General features: G+C 42.4%; 1 protein-coding gene across 3 annotated transcripts in view; it reads left to right on the top strand.

The window, feature by feature from the left end:
* The window catches only part of COL15A1 (collagen type XV alpha 1 chain), a 265,933-nt gene that overhangs the window by 144,556 nt on the left and 99,246 nt on the right, over positions 1-22,131 (top strand). For all 3 annotated transcript variants that reach the window (XM_030551564.1, XM_030551565.1, XM_030551563.1), the window contains exons 10-13: positions 1,258-1,320; positions 9,282-9,359; positions 16,237-16,299; positions 19,179-19,307. In XM_030551564.1, coding sequence (XP_030407424.1) covers positions 1,258-1,320; positions 9,282-9,359; positions 16,237-16,299; positions 19,179-19,307 — 333 coding nt within the window. The remainder of the gene's footprint in view (positions 1-1,257; positions 1,321-9,281; positions 9,360-16,236; positions 16,300-19,178; positions 19,308-22,131) is intronic.

Consider the following 22,131-nt stretch of genomic DNA (forward strand, 5'->3'; position numbering starts at 1 on the left):
GCTTACCGCAGTATATTACATATTTCCACAGGAAAATATCTGACTGTCCTTGTCATAAACAGATAGTTAAGGGTTAATGTCTCTTTTACCTGTAAAGGGTTAAGAAGCTCAGTAAACCTGGTTGACACCTGACCAGAGGACCAATAGGGGGACAAGATACTTTCAAATCTTGGTGGAGGGAAGTCTTTGTTTGTGCTTTTTGTGTTGTTGTTGTATGCTCTTGGGACTAAGAGGGACCAGTCGTACATCCAGGCTCTCCACATCTTTCTGAATCAGTCTTTCATGTTTCAAAATTGTAAGTAATAGCCAGGCAAGGCGGATTAGTCTTATGTTTGTTTTCTCAAATTGTAAATGCTTCTTTTTGCTGGAAGGACATTTACCTCTGTTTGCTGTAACTTTGAATCTAAGGCTAGAGGGGGTTTCCTCTGGGCTATATGAATCTGAGTACCCTGTAAAGTATTTTCCATCCTGATTTTACAGAGATCATTTTTACCTTTTCTTTCTTTAATTAAAAGCTTTCTTTTTAAGAATCTGATTGATTTTCCTTGTTTTAAGATCCAAGGGGATTGGGTCTGAACTCACCAGAAATTGGTGGGGGGGGGGGAAGGAGAGGGGATGGTTAATTCCTCCTTGTTTTAAGATCCAAGGAGTTTAAATCTGTGTTCACCAGGGAATTGGTGAAGCCTCTCAAGGCAACCCAGGGAGGGGAAAGTCTTGGGGGGCGAGGGGACAGGGAGTGCGCCAGACACTGAATTTCTGGCTGGTGGCAGCGTTACCAGATCTAAGTTAGTAATTAAGCTTAAAAGTGTGTATGCAGGTCCCCACATTTGTACTCTAAAGTTCAAAGTGGGGAAAGAAACCTTGACAGTCCTCTTCCCTACTGCCCATTACCTTGGTGTGAAATTGAAACTGGTGACCTTCCAATGTACATTTTGGAAATGAATAATTTGGGTCAGCTGAAGACAAAATGTCACCTTGGAATCTGCCTACTATTATCACATTGAGGAAATGCAGAACAAATAGAGAACTATTCCCAGAGTTCAGGTAATCCTCTACTGTCTTGCAAAAGGTCTGCTAATATATCAATCAATCACAGATACCTGGGAAAAATCAGGTGAGAATTTTGCACACTTTAGCTTCCTTCCAAATAGACTATAGCAATGTTCCTAATGGCACTTTTTGGTTTTCTAAATATGCATCAATTATAGGAATTCTATTTTAATGGAAAGAAAATATTGGATAAAAATGTCTTTTTAGGGTGAAAGAGGACTTCAGGGATTGCCAGGGTTGAAGGGAGAGGATGGCCTTAAAGGAGAAAAGGTATGTGTCCTATCAGTGTCTAAGAACCCACTGTCCTATCAATGTCTAGCTCCCATTAATCTTTTGCTTTGTGTTAATTTGATATGTTCTGAAAGGAAATAAAATACAGAAAGCACAAGAAGAATTTATGTACCCTTCTCTCCCACCACGCATCTATTCAAAGACCAGTCACAATACACACACACACACATTTGTACTGTTAATATACAATTCATGAAGTAAACCATCATTAAACTGCTTTTACCTTCAATACTTACTTTTTTCTTTGTTGTTTTTTCTCTCTTTCCTCCGATCCTCCAATATTATCTCCAATATTTACCCAGAAGTATAATATTTTGTGCCGATTTTCACTCACTTAAAATTTTTCATAATAAACATCAATACATTTCTGAGACATATTAAACAAAAAATGAAGGGCCTTGTATGTGTGACTGTGACTACGCTCTGCCAGATAAACTATGTAGGAGATTAGAGTGCAGTCCTATTTTAGCCTTGCAGAGTATCCAAAATCAGTGTTCACATTTTGAGGTGACTACTCCTGTCTCTGCTGAGCTGAGGGTAGCTAGTGCAGGTGAATCAATTGCTGCATTCCACTTGAAAAATTCAGCTAGCAATTTAGACAAGTGGACAAATGAATCATTAATGTTAACTGGTCAGTGTTTCATTAGCAAAGTGTGAAGCTGAATGCAGGTTAAGTTGAACAAGGGGAACTTTATTAACCCTGTGCACTGCTCTGTCCACGGGGTTGCATTACTTCCAGCCTAACTCCACACCTTCCCTGTTTTCCTGGTGTCCTTCAATAGGGTGACCAGGTGTCTGGTTTTTGAGTGGAACACCCAGTCGAAAAGGGACCCTGGGGGCTCTGGTCAGCATTGCCGACCGGGCCGTTAAAAATCCGGTCGGTGGTGCTGTGGAGCTAAGGCAGGCTAGTTCCTATCTGTCCTGGCACTGCACTGCACCCCAGAAGCAGCCAACAGGTCCAGCTCCTAGGCAGGGGGGCAATGGGGCTCTGCACATTGCCCCTGCCCCGAGCATTGGCTCCGCACTCCCATTGGCCAGTAACTGCATCCAATGGGAGCTGCGGAGGCAGTGCCTGTGGGCAAGAGTAGCCTGCAGAGCTGCCTAGGAGCTGGACCAGCTGGCCACTTCCGTGGTGTAGTGCTGTGTCAGAACAGGCAGAAAGCCTCCCTTTGTCCCCCTCCCCCAAATCCCTGATTGAAATACATTCAGACTCAACTCAAGTGGAGTCCAGAGCACTTAGGAAGACTAAATTCACCTCTGACAATGCAGAGCAGGGTGTAGGGCTCCTGGTACTCCCTCCTGATCCCTGTGGCCATTATACCAGTCTGTGAGCTACAAATGCACCCTTCCAGGTCAGTCTCTTAGCCTACTCCCAGACCATCTATGCATGCTGGAGCAGAGACCTTTTCTGCTTCAGGCTTTTATTTCCCCCTGTTATTGCTGGAAGCTGACAAAATACCTACAGGCAAATTATCACTTGGTGTTTAAATCTAACTCAGTTGGCAAAAGCTGTCACTGACAAATACTTTAACACTCCCATGTGTTGAATCTGCTTCTGAGCAATCACAGGTCAGTAGAAGGCAATGGGATGAATCTGCCGAATGGCAAATCTGCAGCTCTCTCTCTCCTGCTCTGGCTGGGCAGAGGCTAGCAGCAGAAAGAGCAAGTCTCCAGACTGTTGGGAGGATGTTTGGGCAGGTGCTGGTAGCTGGGTGTCCTGCAGAAGTGTGGTATTTGGAGGCTTTGAGTGAAATACTCTTTGGATCCCACTAGGTGCTAGAGCCAACGGGGCCTTGCAGCTGATGCACCTTCAGCACATGCCCCTGAGTCATGGTGCACCTACCATGCTATGAAGCACTGAACCAGAACAAAGGTGGATGACCTCAGCTGCTCCACGAGGCGGTGATGATTCATCGCTCCCTCCCCACCCACTGTCTGTTGCACAAAGCCCAAATAAATGGTCTTTGAGCAAGGATGTACATGGAGGTAGGGGTGAACAGAATTCCCCTCGCAACCTCCAACTCTGCAGTCCCTCCGCAACCCCATATCAGTTTCTGGGCTGGAATAGTGGCCGTGACCCTGACTCATCTCCTATGCAGTGGTTTGTGGCTGTTGGATTCATGTAATTCTGGACACAATGGGCCATCCCTATTGGCTGATGCAGAGCTAGCGCAGGGCCCAGCTGCACCACATGCACAGATCCCTGCATGGCCACTCTGCAGGAGCTCTTGTGGTTGTTCTGCACTGGGGAACTTCTGTAGCCCCTCTGCTGATGGGTGAATTTCCCCCTTTTATGACGGTCGTTTACATTCTGTATCAGAAAAACTCAAGTCTATATAGCCTTCTCAGCTTGGAAAGCTGATTCATGAGTTTCCAGCAAACTAGCTTTAATCACACACATTCCGTCTTCAGTTCTTTCCGTGATACCCAATACAAATATTCAGATGTAGATACTCGCCCTGAAGCCAGTCATCCTGTTTTAGTTAGAATAATACAAATACAGTAGTAGATTGTTTTAAGATCAAACAACACCCATGGCTGTTTACAGTATGCTTGAAGTGAGAGTAATGCACAACTTAATGCAAATGAATCCAGCACTGAAACTGCATTAGTTGGGACTGCTGCTGTATAGCCCTTGTGGCTTTTGGCCATAAGAGCGGAACATCTTAGTAGCAAGAGAGGTAGTGGTCTGAAAGAGAAGGACACCTTCATCTATTCCTGACTAATTCTACAGCCTCAGTCAAAATACTTTTCTGCCTTTGTTTCCCATCCATAGCATAGGGATAACACTTGCACACAGTACCTCACAGAAGTGTTAGCTGATGTTAGTTAGGTAGCTGATGTTCATAAAGCACTGTTTTACAGGTGTTGAAGATACTCAGAACGTGCTGAAAAGCATCCAGGAGCCCTAAGACCCTTTTCTGGAGAATTGCTTCTTGAAATTATTATTTTTTTAAATGTTGGCAGCTATGTACAGCCTCCAGCAGAAGCAGCTAGTCACCATGCCTGCAGCAAAAGGCTGGAAGAATAGAAGGAGATTGTTCCCACTCCCTTTTTATATGCAAGTTAGTTTTAAGTTTAAAAGTTGCTCCATAAAACCATCTCACTAACCCTGCCTTCTCCAAATTGATATGATTAACAGATTCCTTTCCATGGTATGTTTACGGGGTAGGAATGGCCTAAAAATTGTTTTCCTGGTTTACACAAAAATTGCTAAGACTATCCTGTAGCCTAGGAAGATGGTCAGCATTTCTTAGCTACTGAGTATGCTTTTAAAGGTGAGTACTTGCTACAGGATCAGGGGTGGCTCCAGGCACCAGCACAGCAAGCGTGTGCCTGGGGCGTCAAACCACAGGGGGCGGCCTGCCAGTCGTTCTGAGGGTGGCAGTCAGGCAGCCTTCAGCAGAATTTCTGCAGGAGGTCTGCCAGTCCTGTGGTTTTGGCAGCAATTTGGCGGCGAGTGTGCCAAAGACACGGGACCGGCAGATGACCCGCAGAACTACCACCAAATCCGTGTAACCGGTGGACCTTCCACAGAAACACCACTGAAAGCTGCCTGACTGCCATGCTTGAGGCAGCAAAAACCATGGCGCCGCCCCTGTACAGGATCTATCAGCAAGTCTCTGGCTGCCATTGTTGCAGAATAGGAAGCCAGGAATTGCTGCATCCTAGAGCAGGTTGGAGAACTGACTGCCCTGCTGGTGGGTTATCAGTTCATGTTTTGTAACCTTTGGGTAGTGCATAGATAAAGCTGTTAGAGGCACTTCAGAAATGCTTGCAAATAGTAGGCTCCTATATATAACTATGATCCGATTTGTGGGGGAGGGAAGTCGCCCACCCCTACTGGTTGCAACAGGGTAAAAACTGCACAAAGCCAGATACAAAAATTGGCTGTGTTTTTAAAGAGCATACAGCATCAGAGCAAATAAACAGGAGCTTGAAGAGTGTGTGGCTGCAAACAAAGAGAATAGCTCAAAACTAATTAAATACTGGCACTATGGATATGAATATGGTAAAAAGAAATGAAAGGTATATGGGAAAGAACATTTGAAGAGTATCCTTATAGAAATCTCTTGGCAAAACTGTGTAGAAGCAAATAAACAAATGAATAAATGCATTTAGTGACTGGTCAGTAACAACCAACTTTTTTGCTTTGTTGTGACTGTGATGCAGTTGAAATTCTTTGATTCCTGACATATGATTCTTCTAATTAATAAAAACATAGCTAAGTTCAGAATAGAAATGGGAGCAGATGGAGATGCAATTCCAGATGACAATTCAGAATAATTAAAGAACAGAACACTAGGGCTCGGCTGTCTGTTATGGGGCATCTATCTGCTGTGTCAGTTTCTTGAAGAAAACCTGCTGACAGTAGGAGCATTCTTCCAACTTCTGCTGCAGAATATGGAGGCAGATCACATCCTGCCACCCCACAGAGTCAGAATGGGTGGGCAGAGGCCCATATTATATAACCACCCCCCAAAAATTTCAGAGATGTGGATGCATACACTCACTATCTCATAAAAGGCAGTGTGGCCTAGTAGACAGAGGACTGGATTTTTGGGACTAAGATGACCGGGGTATCTTGTCCCATCTTGGCTGCTGGTCTGCTGGGTGTCCTTGGAAAGTCACTTTTCCCACTCTGAGCCTACGTTTTCCAATCTGTCAAACGAGGGGTAGTGGGGGAGAATAATTATACTAATTTTCTTTTGTAAAGCACTTTAAGATCTACTGATGAAAAGGCTGGATAAGAGCTAGGTTCTATTCAGGGCCCTCCTTAGGCATTTGCAGCAACATAGGGCACCTGAAAATTTGGGGCACCAATGGGTCTTAATGTCCAACCTCCTGCCCCTCCTTCCTATCCCTGTTCTTACCCTTCCTGCAGGCTCTCACAGCTGGCTGCTGCAGCTTGGTGAGTCTTCCTCTCCAGGGGATCGAGTCACTTAAAAGTGAAAAAGCCTTCCAACCTATTTGCACAACATGAAACTGTTAAAGTGCCATTTAAGTGGTAATGAAGCCATTTAAGGGGCATTTGCCAACCCCCAGGTGTATACTGTCAGTTTCTGAATTTATTGACAAAAACAGTTGTGTATTACTGTAATATTTACTCAGAACATGTTAGTCTACAGGACCTTAGTTTAAAATTTGCTTTAAAAATATTTCATTAGTGTATTGCTGAAGATTATAAAATCACATCTCTAAAAAATCCGTGCATAGATTTTTAGATACACAATCTGAGTATTCATCTTTAGCCTTAAATGCTTGGATCTTCAGACACACAGTTTTTTAAATAAATCCTTGAAAAGACCACCCTTATCTAAAACACACAATTTTAATTACTATAGTACAAAACATTTGCTTCCAAAGTCTTCCTGTCCCTTCTGTCCTCCTTTGTCCCTTCACCCCGCAGTTGAAGAGAGCCCTTAAAGGGACAACACCCCTTTCCTGCCAGATAGCTGGACAGATGAGTTTCTGTTTTTTTACTTCTGACTATTTGATGAACTAGTTTTAAGAGAACCCTCCAGCAAGATCCGTACCTTAGTAAGATACAAAATCCTTTGTTATGCCTAAAATCTTTGGAAACGTATGTTGTAAAGTTGGTGAAATTTCATAAACATGTCTATTGTTATGGAGCTCACACAAAATAAATTGGTGTTCCCTTTTTCTAAAAGCAGTGAACATTGTTATGAACACACTGAACCTCTGTGACTGATTAATTTAAAATAATACTTTTGTTTCAATGAGTTAAATATGTAGAAATCTGGAATGATTACTTTATGAAGGCTTAAGAGTACATTTAAAATAGAAAATCATCTTAGAAATATTGATTAAGAAAATGTAAAACAGAGAAGATCTGCATCATGTATTCCATAATATTTATGTTGTATTCAGCAGGACAGCTGACTTGCCCTTACTACAAAGTTTTTGCAAATAAATCTCTGACAAACTTCAGAATAGATCAAAAAACTAATGACTGACATTTTTTTATTCCCAAGTTTAGTGCTTTAATTAGGTACCTTCTGCATGTCCAGTCTTCACCTTCTGGCATGCAATGGAAAACATGCTCCATTTTCTTTAGAAAGGAATTGCAGAAGCGTGTATTTTTCAAATGTCATTTGCTTCATATGATTTCAGGGATTTGGCTGGAAGGGGTTGATCAGGGAGGGGGAGGGAAGAGAGGAGTGAGACAGTGGGAAGAGGGCAGGGCCTGGGGCAGAGCAGGGGTGGAGTATGGGCAGGGCCACAGACAGAAGAGGTGGTCTGGGGAACTAGCCTTCCCAAGTGGCAGCTTCACCCACTCCCCATGACTGCATGTAAGAGCGGGTCAGTTCCCGCACACCCAGCATGCACTGCAGTTTCCTTAGGCAGGGGCGTATTCACAGAGCCGAATGCTTTGATGCCACGCATTCTATGTGAGGGAAAGGGTACGGGGCCCTCTGCAGGGAATTGTGACTCTCTGCTGCCGTGAGGCAGGCCAGGCGCCTCGATATGCTTAGCTGTCTTGTCCCCTCCCCCTTCCGCCCGAGCTGCGAGCCTGGGCTGCCATTGGTCATAGGGGCACCAGTTTAATAATACTTCGTAGGGCCTCATAAATCCTAAGGACGTCCCTGGTTTTATTATTATTAGACATTAGAGATGGACTTCTTCAGCTTCCCTTAAACATACAGACACATCAGCAATAACAAGTAGATAGCAAGGCCAAACTTGTATGGGAACCTCAATCCATGCACTTGAGCTTTTAGGGACCATAGATTGGGGTTCATGAATCCAACAAATTTCAAAGCCAAGCACAGTTTGAGTGAATTTGAGGTTCAAAGTGAATATTTCACATTCCTCCATCTACCTCAGTATTTTCAATGCACTATTCCGTGTAGTACATAGACACCAGTGAAAGGCAAGTGTGTCTTACCTGCAGTCACAAACAAGGCGTATATAAGACTCCTACAGCTGACATAAATGGAGAGCTAATATTTGGCTTAAAAAACTGTACCTCAAGTATTGTTAATATTTAAATTGATTGCTTGAATCTGGACTGTGTAACATTCAGTTATTATAACATGGTGTTTTTCAAACACTGATAGAGACATTCTTCTCCCCAAAGAGTTCATAATCCAAGGGCCAAATTCTGCTCACTTCTGTGAAATACAAGGCAGGAGTTGAGAAGCAGGGAAAGATACATTATGAAAGGCTTTCAATTTGTAGTAGAAGCTGTGAAGAAGCGGGAGCCAGTGGAGGGATGGAGGTTCTGGTATGATTATAACAGGCCAGGAAGAGAATCTTAGCAGCTGTACTTTGAATGGACCTCAAGGAAAGGTGAGGTGGGTGTTAGCAAGGTCAGAGAGGAGCAGGTTATAGTAGTTAGGAGGGGAAAAGGTAAGGGCCTGAAGAGGAGTTTTAGCTGTGTAGGCAGAGGGGAAAAGTACATTAGATAAATCACAAGACTGTAATTTTGGAAAGTGAGTGGAGGAGAGTAGTAATGTTGAGAAGGGTGGTATCTCCCTGTTTTGCATAAAGAATGAAATTTATGCTAAAATATACTTCTGATAAAGAATTAAACCCCGTCTCAGAATTGGCACTGCTAGTATAATTGTAAATTTATTTGAGAAGCTAGAGATGGAAAAGACCTTTCACGACATTCTCTCTCTGCCAATGCAGTGTTATTTCCTAGAGTACATTGCCAAATGCTTTCTTCAGTCTTAGTAGTTTTACTTTACTGTAATGACCATTTCTCTTGCGAGTTTATTTCACAAATAAATAAACCTCACATCCCTTTCTCGTATTTAAACAATTGTCTTGTGTTCGTTTTTGTTTCTGTAAACTTGCAAAATACATTTAGGCCTAAGGAAGCTAGCTATGGCAAACCAAGCTAACCCAGTGTCATGAAACATGCTAAAATGCGGTCTGAAATATTCACTGCTTTATATTTGTTGTTCTTCTAGGGTGAGCCTGGTGTGGGACTGCCAGGACCACAAGGACTTCCAGGCCCTCCCGGCCCATCTGCTCCATTCAGAGGACTTGTGAGTTTCTGACACTGTCTGAGATTTAGCTCTGCTTGTCTTGTCCTTTAACCCAGAGTGAGGTAAAACTTAACAAGGAGGTGCAGTTTGGGGAAATAACCTTGTAGTCAGTGTGTATAAATGGTCAAAAAGTGTACACACAATAAAGCAAATACACATTTATACATAACTGACTTAGGCCTGTATCCCAATCAGTACATACCCATTGCATACCTAAGTTGGAAGTGGGCTAATGTGCACACATTCTTTTGCAAAAGCATTTCTAAAGATGTGAGCCATAATGCTTAGAAAAAAATATAAATGAGATGTTCTCAAAAGTACCTATATTAGACATTTTAAAATTTGAATTACTCATTTCCTCCCATGCCCTAACACAGGGATGTTTTGACAACCATTTGTACTCACTGTTAAATAGAAAAGCGTATGTTCTTATGACGGTGAAGTTCTCTTTTTCAATACTCAGGAACGAAGAAGTGCAAAAGAGTGATCCAGACTGGACTCTCATCTGTATGCATGCCTCTCCTATTGGTCTCACAGAGAGTCATGCACATGCTGCCAAAGAGAGAATTAGGACCAAGATTTTGATTGCGCTGGCAGTAACTGGTTTTACCCAGAGATAAATCCAGTTGTGGTTTCCACTGAAGTCCGTAGTAGTTTTGTGTTTACAAGATATCATGTATGTTAAGATAAAACTGGGCCAATTGTGTATTAAATTTTGTATTTAACAATACAATTTGTAAAATATGTTATAAGAACCTTAACTTTTGGACTGCCTGGCCCAGACCCTGGCTGTGGCTAAGGAGCACACAGTGCAACTCAGGAAGTGGTCACAAAAGTGACACCAAGCCATCTTTGTGCTCACGTGACCTTGGGCTTACTGCATACCAACTCATTTCTCTGGCATGAGACAGAGCAGCTCAAGAGTTACTCTAATGTAACCCAACTGATGACAACCCCAAGGGACTGATAATGCTGCTGGAGATCACTAGGGCATGGTGATGCCCCAGGCCACTCCTTTCCCTTGAGATTGGCCTCAGTAAACAGGGTGCCCTCTATGTGCTACGTAGGCTCTTCATCTCAAGAGCATCACCCTTGATCCTCATATTGCCTGCTACAATATCTTTCTGGCCATTTTATGGTGTGGGACAGTGCAAAGAGGCTGAAGTGGATCCAGAATCTGCACCTCTGACTTCTGAGCATTTTAAATAGTAAGTTTCCCATTATATTAACATAAAAATTTATATCTGAGACACAAGGTTGGTGAGGTAATATCTTTTATTGGACCAATAAAGCTTTTGAGCCTCACAGAGCTCTTCTTCAGGTCTGGGAAATGTACTCAGTGTCACAGCTAAATACAAGGTGGAAAAGATTGTTTAAAATAAGTAAGCACATATTTCAAGGAACCTTTTGAGATGATATTTCCAGTTAATACCTCTTCAGTCATTAGGGGGAAAGGAAAAAGGAAATAAAAGCTGATGGGGTGGGGGGCAGAGTTAGTGGGTTACGGATTGTTGTAATAAGGCATAAATCCAGTGTGTCTGTCCAATCCATGATCTTTAGCGTCTAGTAAAGTTATTAATTTAAGCTCCCTGGCTTGTTTTTTGAACATGTTGTGCAGGTTTCCTTTGAGGATGAGCACTGATAGGTCAGATATAGAGTAATCACTTTGTAAGAAGTCCGGTGCCACCTTAAAGACTAACAGATTTATTTGGGCATAAGCTTTCGTGGGTAAAAACCCACTTCTTCAGATGCATGGAGTGAAAATTACAGATGTAGGCATTATTATACATGAAAAGAAGCTAATTACCTTACAAGTGGAGAACCAGTGTTGACAGGGCCAATTCAATCAGGGTGGATGTGGTCCACTCCCAATAATTGATGAGTAGGTGTCAATACCAAGAGAGGGAAAGTTGCTTTTGTAGTGAGCCAGCCACTCCCAGTCCCTGTTCAAGCCAAAATTAATGTTATTACAATTGCAAATGAATTTTAGTTCTGCAGTTTCTCTTTGAAGTCTGTTTTTGAAGTTGTTTTGTTGAAGTCGGGCTACTTTTAAATCCATTATAGAATGTCCAGGGAGATTAAAGTATTCTCTTAATGGCTTTTGTATGTTACCATTCCTGATGTCCGATTTGTGTCCATTTATTCTTTTATGGTAGAGACTGTCTGGTTTGGCCAATGTACATGGCAGAATATTATCATGTACATGGCAGATTACTATCCTGGAAAACAATCCCTCACTCTCACAGACCTTGGGAGGCAGGCCAGTCCTCGCTTACAGACAGCCCGCCAACCTGAAGCAAATACTACCAGCAACTACACACCACACCACAGAAACACTAACCCAGGAACCAATCCCTGTAACAAACCTCGTTGCATACTCTGTCCCCATATCTACTCTGGTGACACCATCAAAGGACCCAACCACATGAGCCACACCATTAGGGACTCATTCATCTGCACATCTACTAATGTGATATATATGCCTATATGTGCCAGCAATGCCCCTCTGCCATATACAGCTTGATACCATCCTAACAGGTGAAGAACCAGAAGAATTCCGCCAGCTCCGCCAAAAGAATTCTTTTATAACAGTGACGATGCCACTCACAATTACCATGTTCCCACTGACAGACATAAGAACAAAGAATAATCGGACTGGACACCTCACAGCGGTTGAGACCACACTCTTGATCATTATGTTAATTTCTTCAAGGGGAAAAAAAAAATTGACTGTGAAATCCTTAACAAACTTAATATTCTCTCCACCGCTGAGAGAGCAGCTATGTAGTCCCTGAAATCCAACTGCCAGATCAAATCAGCAAACAAAGGGGGTGCCTTCATAGTCCTCAACTGTGATGACTACATTAACAAGGCCAACCATCCATCTCCGATACCACCTACTGCAAAGAACTCAAATAAGATCCCATATGACAAATTTACCCAGTAATTCAAGGATATCATTAAGTCCTTCCCCAAGCAGCTCCAAAAGAAACTCTACAACATCATCCTCCCCAAACCCACCCCAGGGACCTTCTGTATGCTTCCGAAAATACGTAAACAAGGGAACTCAGGCAGAGACCCTTGTATCTGGCCTTGGCACTCTTACTGAAAAAATATCAGGGCTCTTAGAAGCCATCATTTAACCACTCACCACACAAAGCGCCAGCTTCCTTCAGGGCACAACCAACGTCCTCTGGAAACTGTAACTTTAACAACCTCCCTCAGAATACCACCTATGCCAACAGGGATGGCACCTCCTGCATTGCTACCTGACTCAAATATCTACAAAACAATGGACAACCCTCAGATATCCACCCCAAACATGTCACCAAACTCCTCCATTTCATCCACACCCCAAACAATTTTACATTCAACAGCAAACACTTTGTTCAAACCAAACAAACAGCCACAAACCCCCGCTTCTGACCTTCAAACAACCACCCGATCTCTCCATGCTCATCATCAGAAGCAAGCTTCCCACAGACCAGGACACACAAACTCAAAGTGGTGCCAGAACAACAGATGCAAAACCTGCAGATGTATCTGTATTGCTGCGATGATCAACACCCCCCACAACACACCTTTCAAGACCCATGAGTCCTACATATGCTTAGCACAACAGGTGGTGTACCTCATCTAGTGCATTAAATGCCCCGATAACAACTATGTGGGTGAAACAAATCACTGTGCTCTTGAATGACCTCGAACAAAAAAATGAAAGTATTATATCACTTGTGGGTGAATGCTTCACAAAGCGACCACTCTATATCTGACCTCTCAATTTTCATCTTCAAAGGAAACCTGCATATAAGGTTACCAGATGTCCTGATTTTATAGAGACAGTCCCAATATTTGGGACTTTGTCTTATATAAGCCCCTGTTACCTCCCACCCACTTCCTGATTTTTCACACTTGCTATCTGGTCATCCTACCTGCATAACATGTTCAGAAGACAAGCCTAGGAGCTTAAATTCATAACTTTGCTAGACACTAAAAATCATGATCTGAATAGCGACACTGGATTTATAGCTTATTACAACAATCTATAACCCACTAACCCCACCCCCCAATTTCCCCCTTCTTTTTCTCCCTATGACTGGAGCATTGTTAAATGGCAACTTCACCTTGAATGGTCCCTTGAAATACATCTTAACTACTTATTCTAAACATTCTGTTCCACCTTGTATTTAGATGTGATACTCCCAGTACACTTCCCAGACCTGAAGAAGAGCTCTGTGTAAGCTTGAAAACTTCTCTCTCACCAACAGAAGTGGTCCAATAAAAGATATAACCTCACCTCCTTATCTTTCTAATATCCTTGGACTAACTCGGCTATGGCAACACAGGATATAAAAATGTGTGATTCATTTTAATAAATGATTAAAGCTTAGCTCTCTACTGACTTCATCGTGCACTTCCGTAGTTTCACTTGTAAATATTGAGGCTGCTCAGTGCTGAATTACACCAAGCTCCTAAGGTGCTGGTAGCAAGCTGGGTGGATCATGACTTAGAGGCAATCACTATAGGTGTTTCAGCAGCCAGCCTAGTAGGTGCTAGTCCTGGTGGATCCCAGTGACTACTCAGACACATGGTTAAGTCAAAGGGTATTTTACTAGGGCTGGCAGGAAAGGGAAATGTTGCAAATACCCTAGGTACAGAGGCTTAAATAGTTACTGTTCAAGGTGAACAATAGTTGGTCTTGTTAGGGACCCCGAGGCAGTCCAATCAACAACCACGGCTCTTCAGGCCCAATGCTTGGATGTCCTCTCCAGTCCAGTTTCTATTCAAACAAATAGCAGCTTGCAGGTTTCCAGGCCAGGCTCAGTTAATTACTCTAATTAGGATCCCTCTGCACTGGTTCCATGCCCAGCCACTGTTGCACCTTCTGTAAGACCCACATAGACTGCACCTAGTTGTGATGTCTGGCACAGCACCAGAACTAGGGGGCCAGAGGGTCATGCCTCCCTGCTTTTAGCAAAAGAAACAAGGGCAGAATTCATGTCCGCTGTAGATTTTTTTTCCCCTTGGCAGAATAATAGATTCTGCCAGGGAGGTGCTGCAGTTGCACCTTTTGCCCACCAGGGGCTGCTGTGGCACCAGAAAAGTGGGGAGCTGACTCACCACTAGAGCAGCCAGCAGCAGAGGAAGGGGGCGCTTTGGCCTTGACCCTCTCCCCGCCCCACTGCTACAAAGGTTCTAGCACCCTTGACTCCCAGCCTGTTCCACACACTGCTCTGCATATGGTCCCTGGGCAATTCTTTCTGTGTTCAGTCTCTCTGGAAGTCCTGACTAGCCATGTGGCCTCTACATCCGGTTTCTTTGCAGCTCCTAACTAGCCGTATGGCCAGCTAGTGCTTCCAGTTCCAAACAATGTCTAGCCGCTACCTTTCCTCTTACCTGGCATGGGGAAGGAGAAGTGCAGTGGGGAGGAAGCTGGTAAGATTTGCAGCTCCATCACACATAAGGTTTGTGTACATATCTAGTGCTCAGTGGCACAGCTGCAGCGTGACTGGTGAAGTCACTCTCTGCTGGTGGGAGAGAGCCTTCCCATCAGCATAATATACCGCCTCTGCAAACGGCAGAAGCTAAGTGTGTGAGAGAAGCTCTCCTGCTGACATAGCACTGTGCACACTGGCTCTTATGTCTGTGTAACTTATGTTGCTCAGGGGTGTAAATAAACCACGCACCGAGTGACATAAGTTATGCCAACATAAACTGTAGTGTAGACAAAGCCATAGTCAAAAACTGACACAGCTATGGAACTTCAGAGTGATCGAGCAGTGAAAACACACCTATTTAACTAACTTCAGAAGGATGAATAGACATTATTCCATAGTCCCATAAGTGCTGTACTGTTAAATGTAGTGGAAATTATTTACATGTGTGAAACTGATATTTCAATTGCTAATAACTCATACTCATGTTTAATGTTTGTACAAGTAGTAAGAAAGCTTCAGCTTTTTCAGGTTTCTTATGTTTCAAACACTCTCCGATAATTCAATAAATGGATGACTAGATTTCTTTTGAGCCACTCTAAAACTTCTTCTTCCTGAGATCCCGCTTGGAAAATTTCTCTTGGGGGGAAAAAATAAGATTCTTTCTGAAAGTTTTGATCTTTAAAAATATAGGAGTATGGAAATCTGAGAATAATCATAGGGAAATCTGAGAATAATTGTATGGAAATCTGAGAATAGTCTTCAGTAGAGTTTTCAATGTCAGTGGCCTGGAGGGAAGTGGAAAGAGTTTGGACTCCTGTATTTACCACCAAAAATGCACAAATCAGAAGTAATCAGCTTTTCAGCAATCATAGCGTGACTCAGTTTCCAAATGGATTGTTTTAATTAACAGCAATGGACATAATGTAATGTTTTTGATTTCTCTTTACAAGAATGCATCTGTAGATCCCCACAGTAGAATCTCCATCTTATGCTTTATGAATCACAGGCCCTTTGCAAGAAGTTAGTAGCTACTCACTATACATGTATTTTGGGGGATACCCCAGTGTGACAGGTATATTTAGGAATTTAAAACTAAATGTAAATATTTATTCCATCTTATCTCCAATGATCTTACATAAGGGTGCAGCATCTGGGTATCCTTGTCAATGTATTTGTAGGTGAATACAGAACGGAATAACTAATACCGTTAACTGGTCTGAAACTCCTCCAAAGCATCTGATTAAAATACTGTTGGTGCATTTAGGTATACAAAATATCAATGAGAGCTTAAGCATATATTTTATTTCATAGGCAGCTTTCTGCTACTGAGATGCCAGCCATAATGAGATTAACAATGAAGCACAAATGGTATTTTTATATATCAGTCTTCCATCTCTTCATTAGAAACAACATTTTAAAATGAATTCTCTTGACTTCAGAGTAGACTGGAACCTGAAGGATCTGGGTCTGGTGACCTTGACAGAGACAGAGAGGTTTTAAGAGTAAGTATATACTAATGTTTGTTGCTATATTTGTGAAGTAAACAGCTTTATCTTTTATTTGTATTTTTAAATGATTATAATATTTGAATAATTATGAATCAATGATCATGTGGTTACACAGTGCAAAACATGTTTTTTATTTATATAGCATCCTTGATACAAAACATCACAAAAAGCTTTGCAAAGAGTTTATTTGATCCAAAGAGTAGAGGAAGCTTTGCTGTCAAATTTTAAAAGAAAAAGTGAATTGGAAGCTTGGTTAGCGGCAAAAGAGAAGTGCAGAAAAATGGGGTAGCACAAGGAAAAATTCAGCTGCCGCTAGCACTCTCCGAAAATTGTGGAGCATTTGGGGAAGGGACAGAGGAGGCTCCAGGATTGTGTAAGTGTCATTGGTGGTGGAGTGGGAGAAAAGACTGGGAGTATGAAATGGGAGAAATAGGGTGAAGAAATCTGGGAGAGGTTTTTGTTTGTTTGTTTTAGAGAAAGTCCCTTTTAAAATCTGATTTTGAGGTGACTAGAAGCCAGTGAAGATGAGAGCATGTATTGTTCATCGCTTGCTTCAGCTTTGGGCACCTATTCCATTAGTATGGTGTACACCTATATGGAGCTGTTAATTCACACTAATTCCATCCGTTAGCCTTGAGTGTCCTCTCTATCTTCTGCCTGTATCCTAACCCTTGCAAAGGCCAGGATTAGTGCTGTACTTTTATTAAATCAAAACTGGAGATCTTTCTAAAAAGATATGCTGTAGCTCAAACAGAAATTATGGGCTTGATATACAGATTACTGGTACTGTGCTGTGCAGGAGGCCAGACTATATTATCGTAATGGTCCCTTCTGGACTTTCGATCACTTGGTGATTGCCTGTTCTGTTCATTCCCTCTGGGGCACCTGGTATTGGCCGCTGTTGGAAGACAGGATACTGGGCTAGATGGACCTTTGGTCTGACCCAGTATGGCCATTCTTATGTTTTTATGGTTCAAAATCTAATTCAGTACTGGGAAAATATGATTCATAATCAAAGGCCGATGCCCTATATATAATTAAAATGTTCCTTTTGGACCCATGTTTCTGACACTGCTGCCATTAGATGAAATTCACCCTTGTGTACTACCTGAGTCTCAATTAAGCCCTGTTTTAGGGATTTATGTGTGACTTAAGGGGTTTTTAGCCTTGTGCTAGTACTTTGCAGGTGTGTGTGTGAATTTCTTAAGATGCAGTGTGGTCTAGCAGACAAGGCGCTCGATTAAGAATCAGGAGACTTCCATTGTATTCCTGGCTCCCCCTCTGACCTGCTGTCCCTTCACCTCTCAGTCCCTTTGTATCTCTCCAACCTTGTCTTGATTGTTTGTTTAGATTATAAACTTCTCCTCAGGGCAGAGACTGTTTTACTATGTGTTTACATAGCACATAACCCAGTGGGATGCCTGCCTAGGGATGAATCATTGTTATCTTTAACTCAAACTTTCTCTTTGCAAACGAGGTAAAGTTTGGAATTTTCCTTGCCCCTGAGCATTTTTTTTCTTCCTACATGTCTAGGCCATCAGCCAAATCCAGCCTTATCTTGCTCCCACTGAAATTCTGAATAACAAAATACAGTAATGATAATTCTATAAAACTTCCATCTCCAAGCATTACTTGATATATAATATTGCACATAACTGTGCTTAATGCCCAGAGAATCAGCGAGAAACACAGTAAATGGGGAGAAATCTTACAAAGAGAAAGAGCTGGTAGTCAAATAGTCAAAGGTGAACAAGCCTAATACCAAGGTATTGTATTGATCATTGTAGACAGCCAGAGAGAGAACCTACCACACACCTTTGGGATTGGCCTGCCAATCTGTATTGAAATTTTCTGTTTTATAATCTTCCCAAATCTCTCATTCTCTAAACTTCAAGAAGTCCAGAATGCCATTTCCAGGAAGCCTGGTCATATAGTATAGCCCCTGTCCTGCAGCATCGTCACTGACGTCCTATCCATCTCTCAGTCCAGTTCAGAATTGCTCTCCGGACTGAGTGTTGTGAGGTGCTGAGTAACTTATCCTCAATCAAGTGTCCCTTCAGTCGTACTCTTCATGTGCATAAAGTTAAGGATGTGATTGTGTTTTTCTGGATCGAGGCCAAAGTGCTCAGCACCTTGCAGGGTCAAGCCCGTAATTTTCAAAATTCTCCATTACCTTTCTCTGTTAATATACATGATCAGTAATAAAAGGTAAAGCATTAAAGATTAACTTTTATTTAAGAGAGAGAAATTTTCAAATGTATATTTCTTAAATATGAATACAACTTGGTTCCTTCAATGGATCATTCATTTTATGCAGTTTAATGTAATTATGCTATCAGGGCCAGGTTTTTGGAGCCAGAATCACATTTATTGTGTTTGTTCAGCGCCTAGCACAATGGATGTCTATGACTAGGGCTCCTTGGTGCTATGGTAAACAACTAGTAGTAATAATCCCTCTCCCTCTGAAATGAATAGCAGAAGTCTCCTTGGTTTCTGTATAACCTAATTGCTTATATATGAAGACCATGTTGATCACCGAAGTATCCCTGAGTGTCCTACACAAAATAAACACAGTGGATTTTCATTTTTAACTGTCTTCCATTGTTTCAGATTAAAGGTGATGTTGGAGGCATACCTCCCAGAGCAAGGGAAGAGTGACCTTCTGTGACCCTGCTCAGGGAGGGAGGGGAATCAATGGGAGCAGGATTGACCCTTAATGAAAAGAAAGGGAAGTGTTTGCCCAAGTTCAGTGGTGTAGAGTTTTATGAATTCTATTGAAGAATTCTGGTTCTCTTGAAGAATGCTTCATGGACCTGGCCAGGGTGGGGATGAAAACAAACAATGTTTTCTAACAGTATTTCTGATTTCTCAAGGGTCTCCCTGGGCCACCAGGCCCTCCTGGATTACCCGGAGCAGCAGGAAAACCTGATTCAAATTCAGGACCCCCTGGATCACCAGGAAAAGATGGGAAAGATGGACCTTCTGGTGAGCCAGGCCCTCCAGTGAGTATCACTCATGCATAGACATTAGTGGTATACCTCAGCTATAGTTTCCTACACAGACAACTTGCATGTTTTTTAGGCCTTGTCTACACTGCCACTTTACAGCACTGAAACTTTCTCTGAAACACCCATTTGAGCAATGCAAGTTTCAGCACTGTAAAGAGGCAGTATAGACAGTGCACCAGCGCTGGGAGCTGTTGGGAGCTACTCCCCTCATGGGGGTGGGTTTTTTACAGCACTGGGAGAGCTCTCTCCCAGCGTTGGTTCCATGACTACACAGCCACGTTAACTCTGGTAGTGAAGACATACCCTTAGAATGCTGACTGTTGTTGATATTTTAGGATGAGCCGAGGATTTGAAGGAATTTGCAGTTTTGTGCCAGATTCTTATGAAAGGCACAAAAACCAAAGGGCCACATTCTCTGGAACAACTAGTTGTATTGCTTCATTCCAGAGCAGTGCAAAGCAGCCAAAGAATACAGGTGAATGTGGACCAGGCTGAAGAAGAATGAAGGATGTTTTTACTGAGGTTTAATGAGACTGTTCGTTTGTTTTTCCCTGACATTTTCAGGAAAATAAAACTGGGAAGCAGTTACATAATTCAAAGGGAATTTATAACTTAAAGCTACCATTGGACTTTCATCTCTTTAGGCTTTCTCCCTTCATTGCTCACCCAGAGATGAAAATTGACCCTTTAGTCCTAAGAAAAACTTGAAGTGCAGTCCTACTTTGAAAGGTGACAGTAGAAATGGAATCATGGGGTTGTATATTTACTGTATGTCAATACGTGTTAAATATGCTCAGATAAAAGGAAAAACAGTAACTACTAGCTCTGTAAACGTAGTCTGGAATCTGAGAGTCAAGGTGAGTTCTTTCTTTCTTACGCATCACCAACTTTGGCCCACTGCAATCCCACTATCTTCAAATTATTCTCTATGACCCCAATGCTGGCAGTGGATTTGCACAGGTGTAACTGGCACTTTGTGTAAAAAAACAAACAAAAAAATCCACCCCTTTCTCTTTGTCCTAGATGTGTTGGTTTTTCAGGGCTAACATGAGTAAAAACATAGTGACAAGAGTTAGCAGACATGATTCTGATTACATCATGCAAGAAAGTGGTTACTGAATGTAACCACTTTTCAGAGTAGAGTTAAAGGACACTTGGGGCTGGTCTCCACTATGGGGAGATTGACGCTGCCGCAATCGGTGCAGCAGACATCGATTTAGTGAGGCTAGTGAAGGTCCACTAAATTGATGGCAGAGCACTCACCAGTCAACCCTGGTACTCCAGCTATCCGAGAAGAGTAAGGGAAGTCGACCGGCGAGCATCTCCCATCAACTCTGCATGGTGAAGACACCAGAGTAAGTCAACCTAAGCTATGTCGATTCCTGCTAGGTTATTCACATAACTGGAGTAGTTTAACTTAGGTCAGCTTACCCCGGTACTGAAGACAAACCCTTGGAAAGGCCCAATCCAGCTCTCGTCGACTTCAACTGAAGCACGATTGACCCCACCAAAGAATTGGTGTCCAGATTAGCATAGTATTGTTTTTCTTTCTTTTTCTCAAGCAAAGACTATTATACTTGGAATGTCCCTAATGAATCTTAGCTCAGAACATATATCTTCTCACAGATTTTTGAAGTTAAATACATTATTTTTAAAATATTAATTTATCTGATTGGTTTTATTCGTTTAAGTCACAGGACGAATTGTAAGTCTTTCATTCCTTGAGGTCTTTCCTCATGTCCTGAAGGACCTGTTTCTTGAAGCCCTTTAGAAGGTGGCTCCGAGGACATGAAACTTGGATATTTCATTTTCCACCTGCAAATAAATGAGGGGAATGATTAGGACAGTATCAACTGATTGTATTACTTGTTTAAACTAAAATAGGAAAAACAAACTGTTTGGGAGCAAACATTTAAATAAATACAAATAAATAACTACAGTTTTAAGTGACTCCTTTTAAATAGTATCAAAAGGCAACCAAGTAGAGGACAATAATACATCTGCCTTAAATGACATAATATAAATACTTGCTTTCTATAGAAGGGAAGGAAAGTGCTAGAACGAACAAAATAGGGTCCCCAAAGTAGTTTAGTGTATTCTTGTTTCCTTATCAAAAAAGGCTGCCAAGTTTCAGTAGGTAAGAAGGACAGTTTAAAGAACTGTGCCTGTTGAGTCAAGTAATCTTGATCAGACGAGACATTTTATGAAACCTAGGATTTCAGTTCTGTAAACCTGTTACCAGCTGTGGAGGGTGGGGAACTGTGGTGGGACAGCTTGTATTATACCCTAGTTCCGCCACCTGCTGGGGATATCAGCTGGTGGCTTCTCCATGGAGCCATAAGCACAGGAGTGTACCTGGCATGGTTCATCCCCTTCCCCTAAGCCTGCTCTTTCTGCGGCATGAGGGAGACCCTGGCGCACGTGTATCTTCAGTGTGCCAGGTTGCAGCCCCTCTTGTTTGGAGGAGGATCAACCCTTAGGCCAGCCTTTAGGTTTACCCTTAAAGTACAACCAGGGGAGCACAGAAGGGGGAAGGCAAACCCTGCTGTGAGTGGGGCTGATTACCCCAGACCCCCCATCACCAGAGGGGGAAGCACTATAATCTGGCAAGACAAAGGAGGTGCCTTGTCGCAGTTGTCAGAGGCTATCCTTACATTTCCCCTAGCAAAAGTGTGAACATTTTCAGTGTTGGATTGTAGGGTTTCTACACAGCCCACGGTTCAACTTCCTTTGTTCCTCTTCAGGGCATCTATATAAAAGGTTTGCTGGAACCCCTTAATTCATGCCCAGATGTGAGAAGTGCTGGGATACCCTTTGT

Source organism: Gopherus evgoodei, chromosome 2 (assembly GCF_007399415.2).
Source record: "Gopherus evgoodei ecotype Sinaloan lineage chromosome 2, rGopEvg1_v1.p, whole genome shotgun sequence".
Lineage (NCBI taxonomy): Eukaryota > Metazoa > Chordata > Testudines > Testudinidae > Gopherus > Gopherus evgoodei.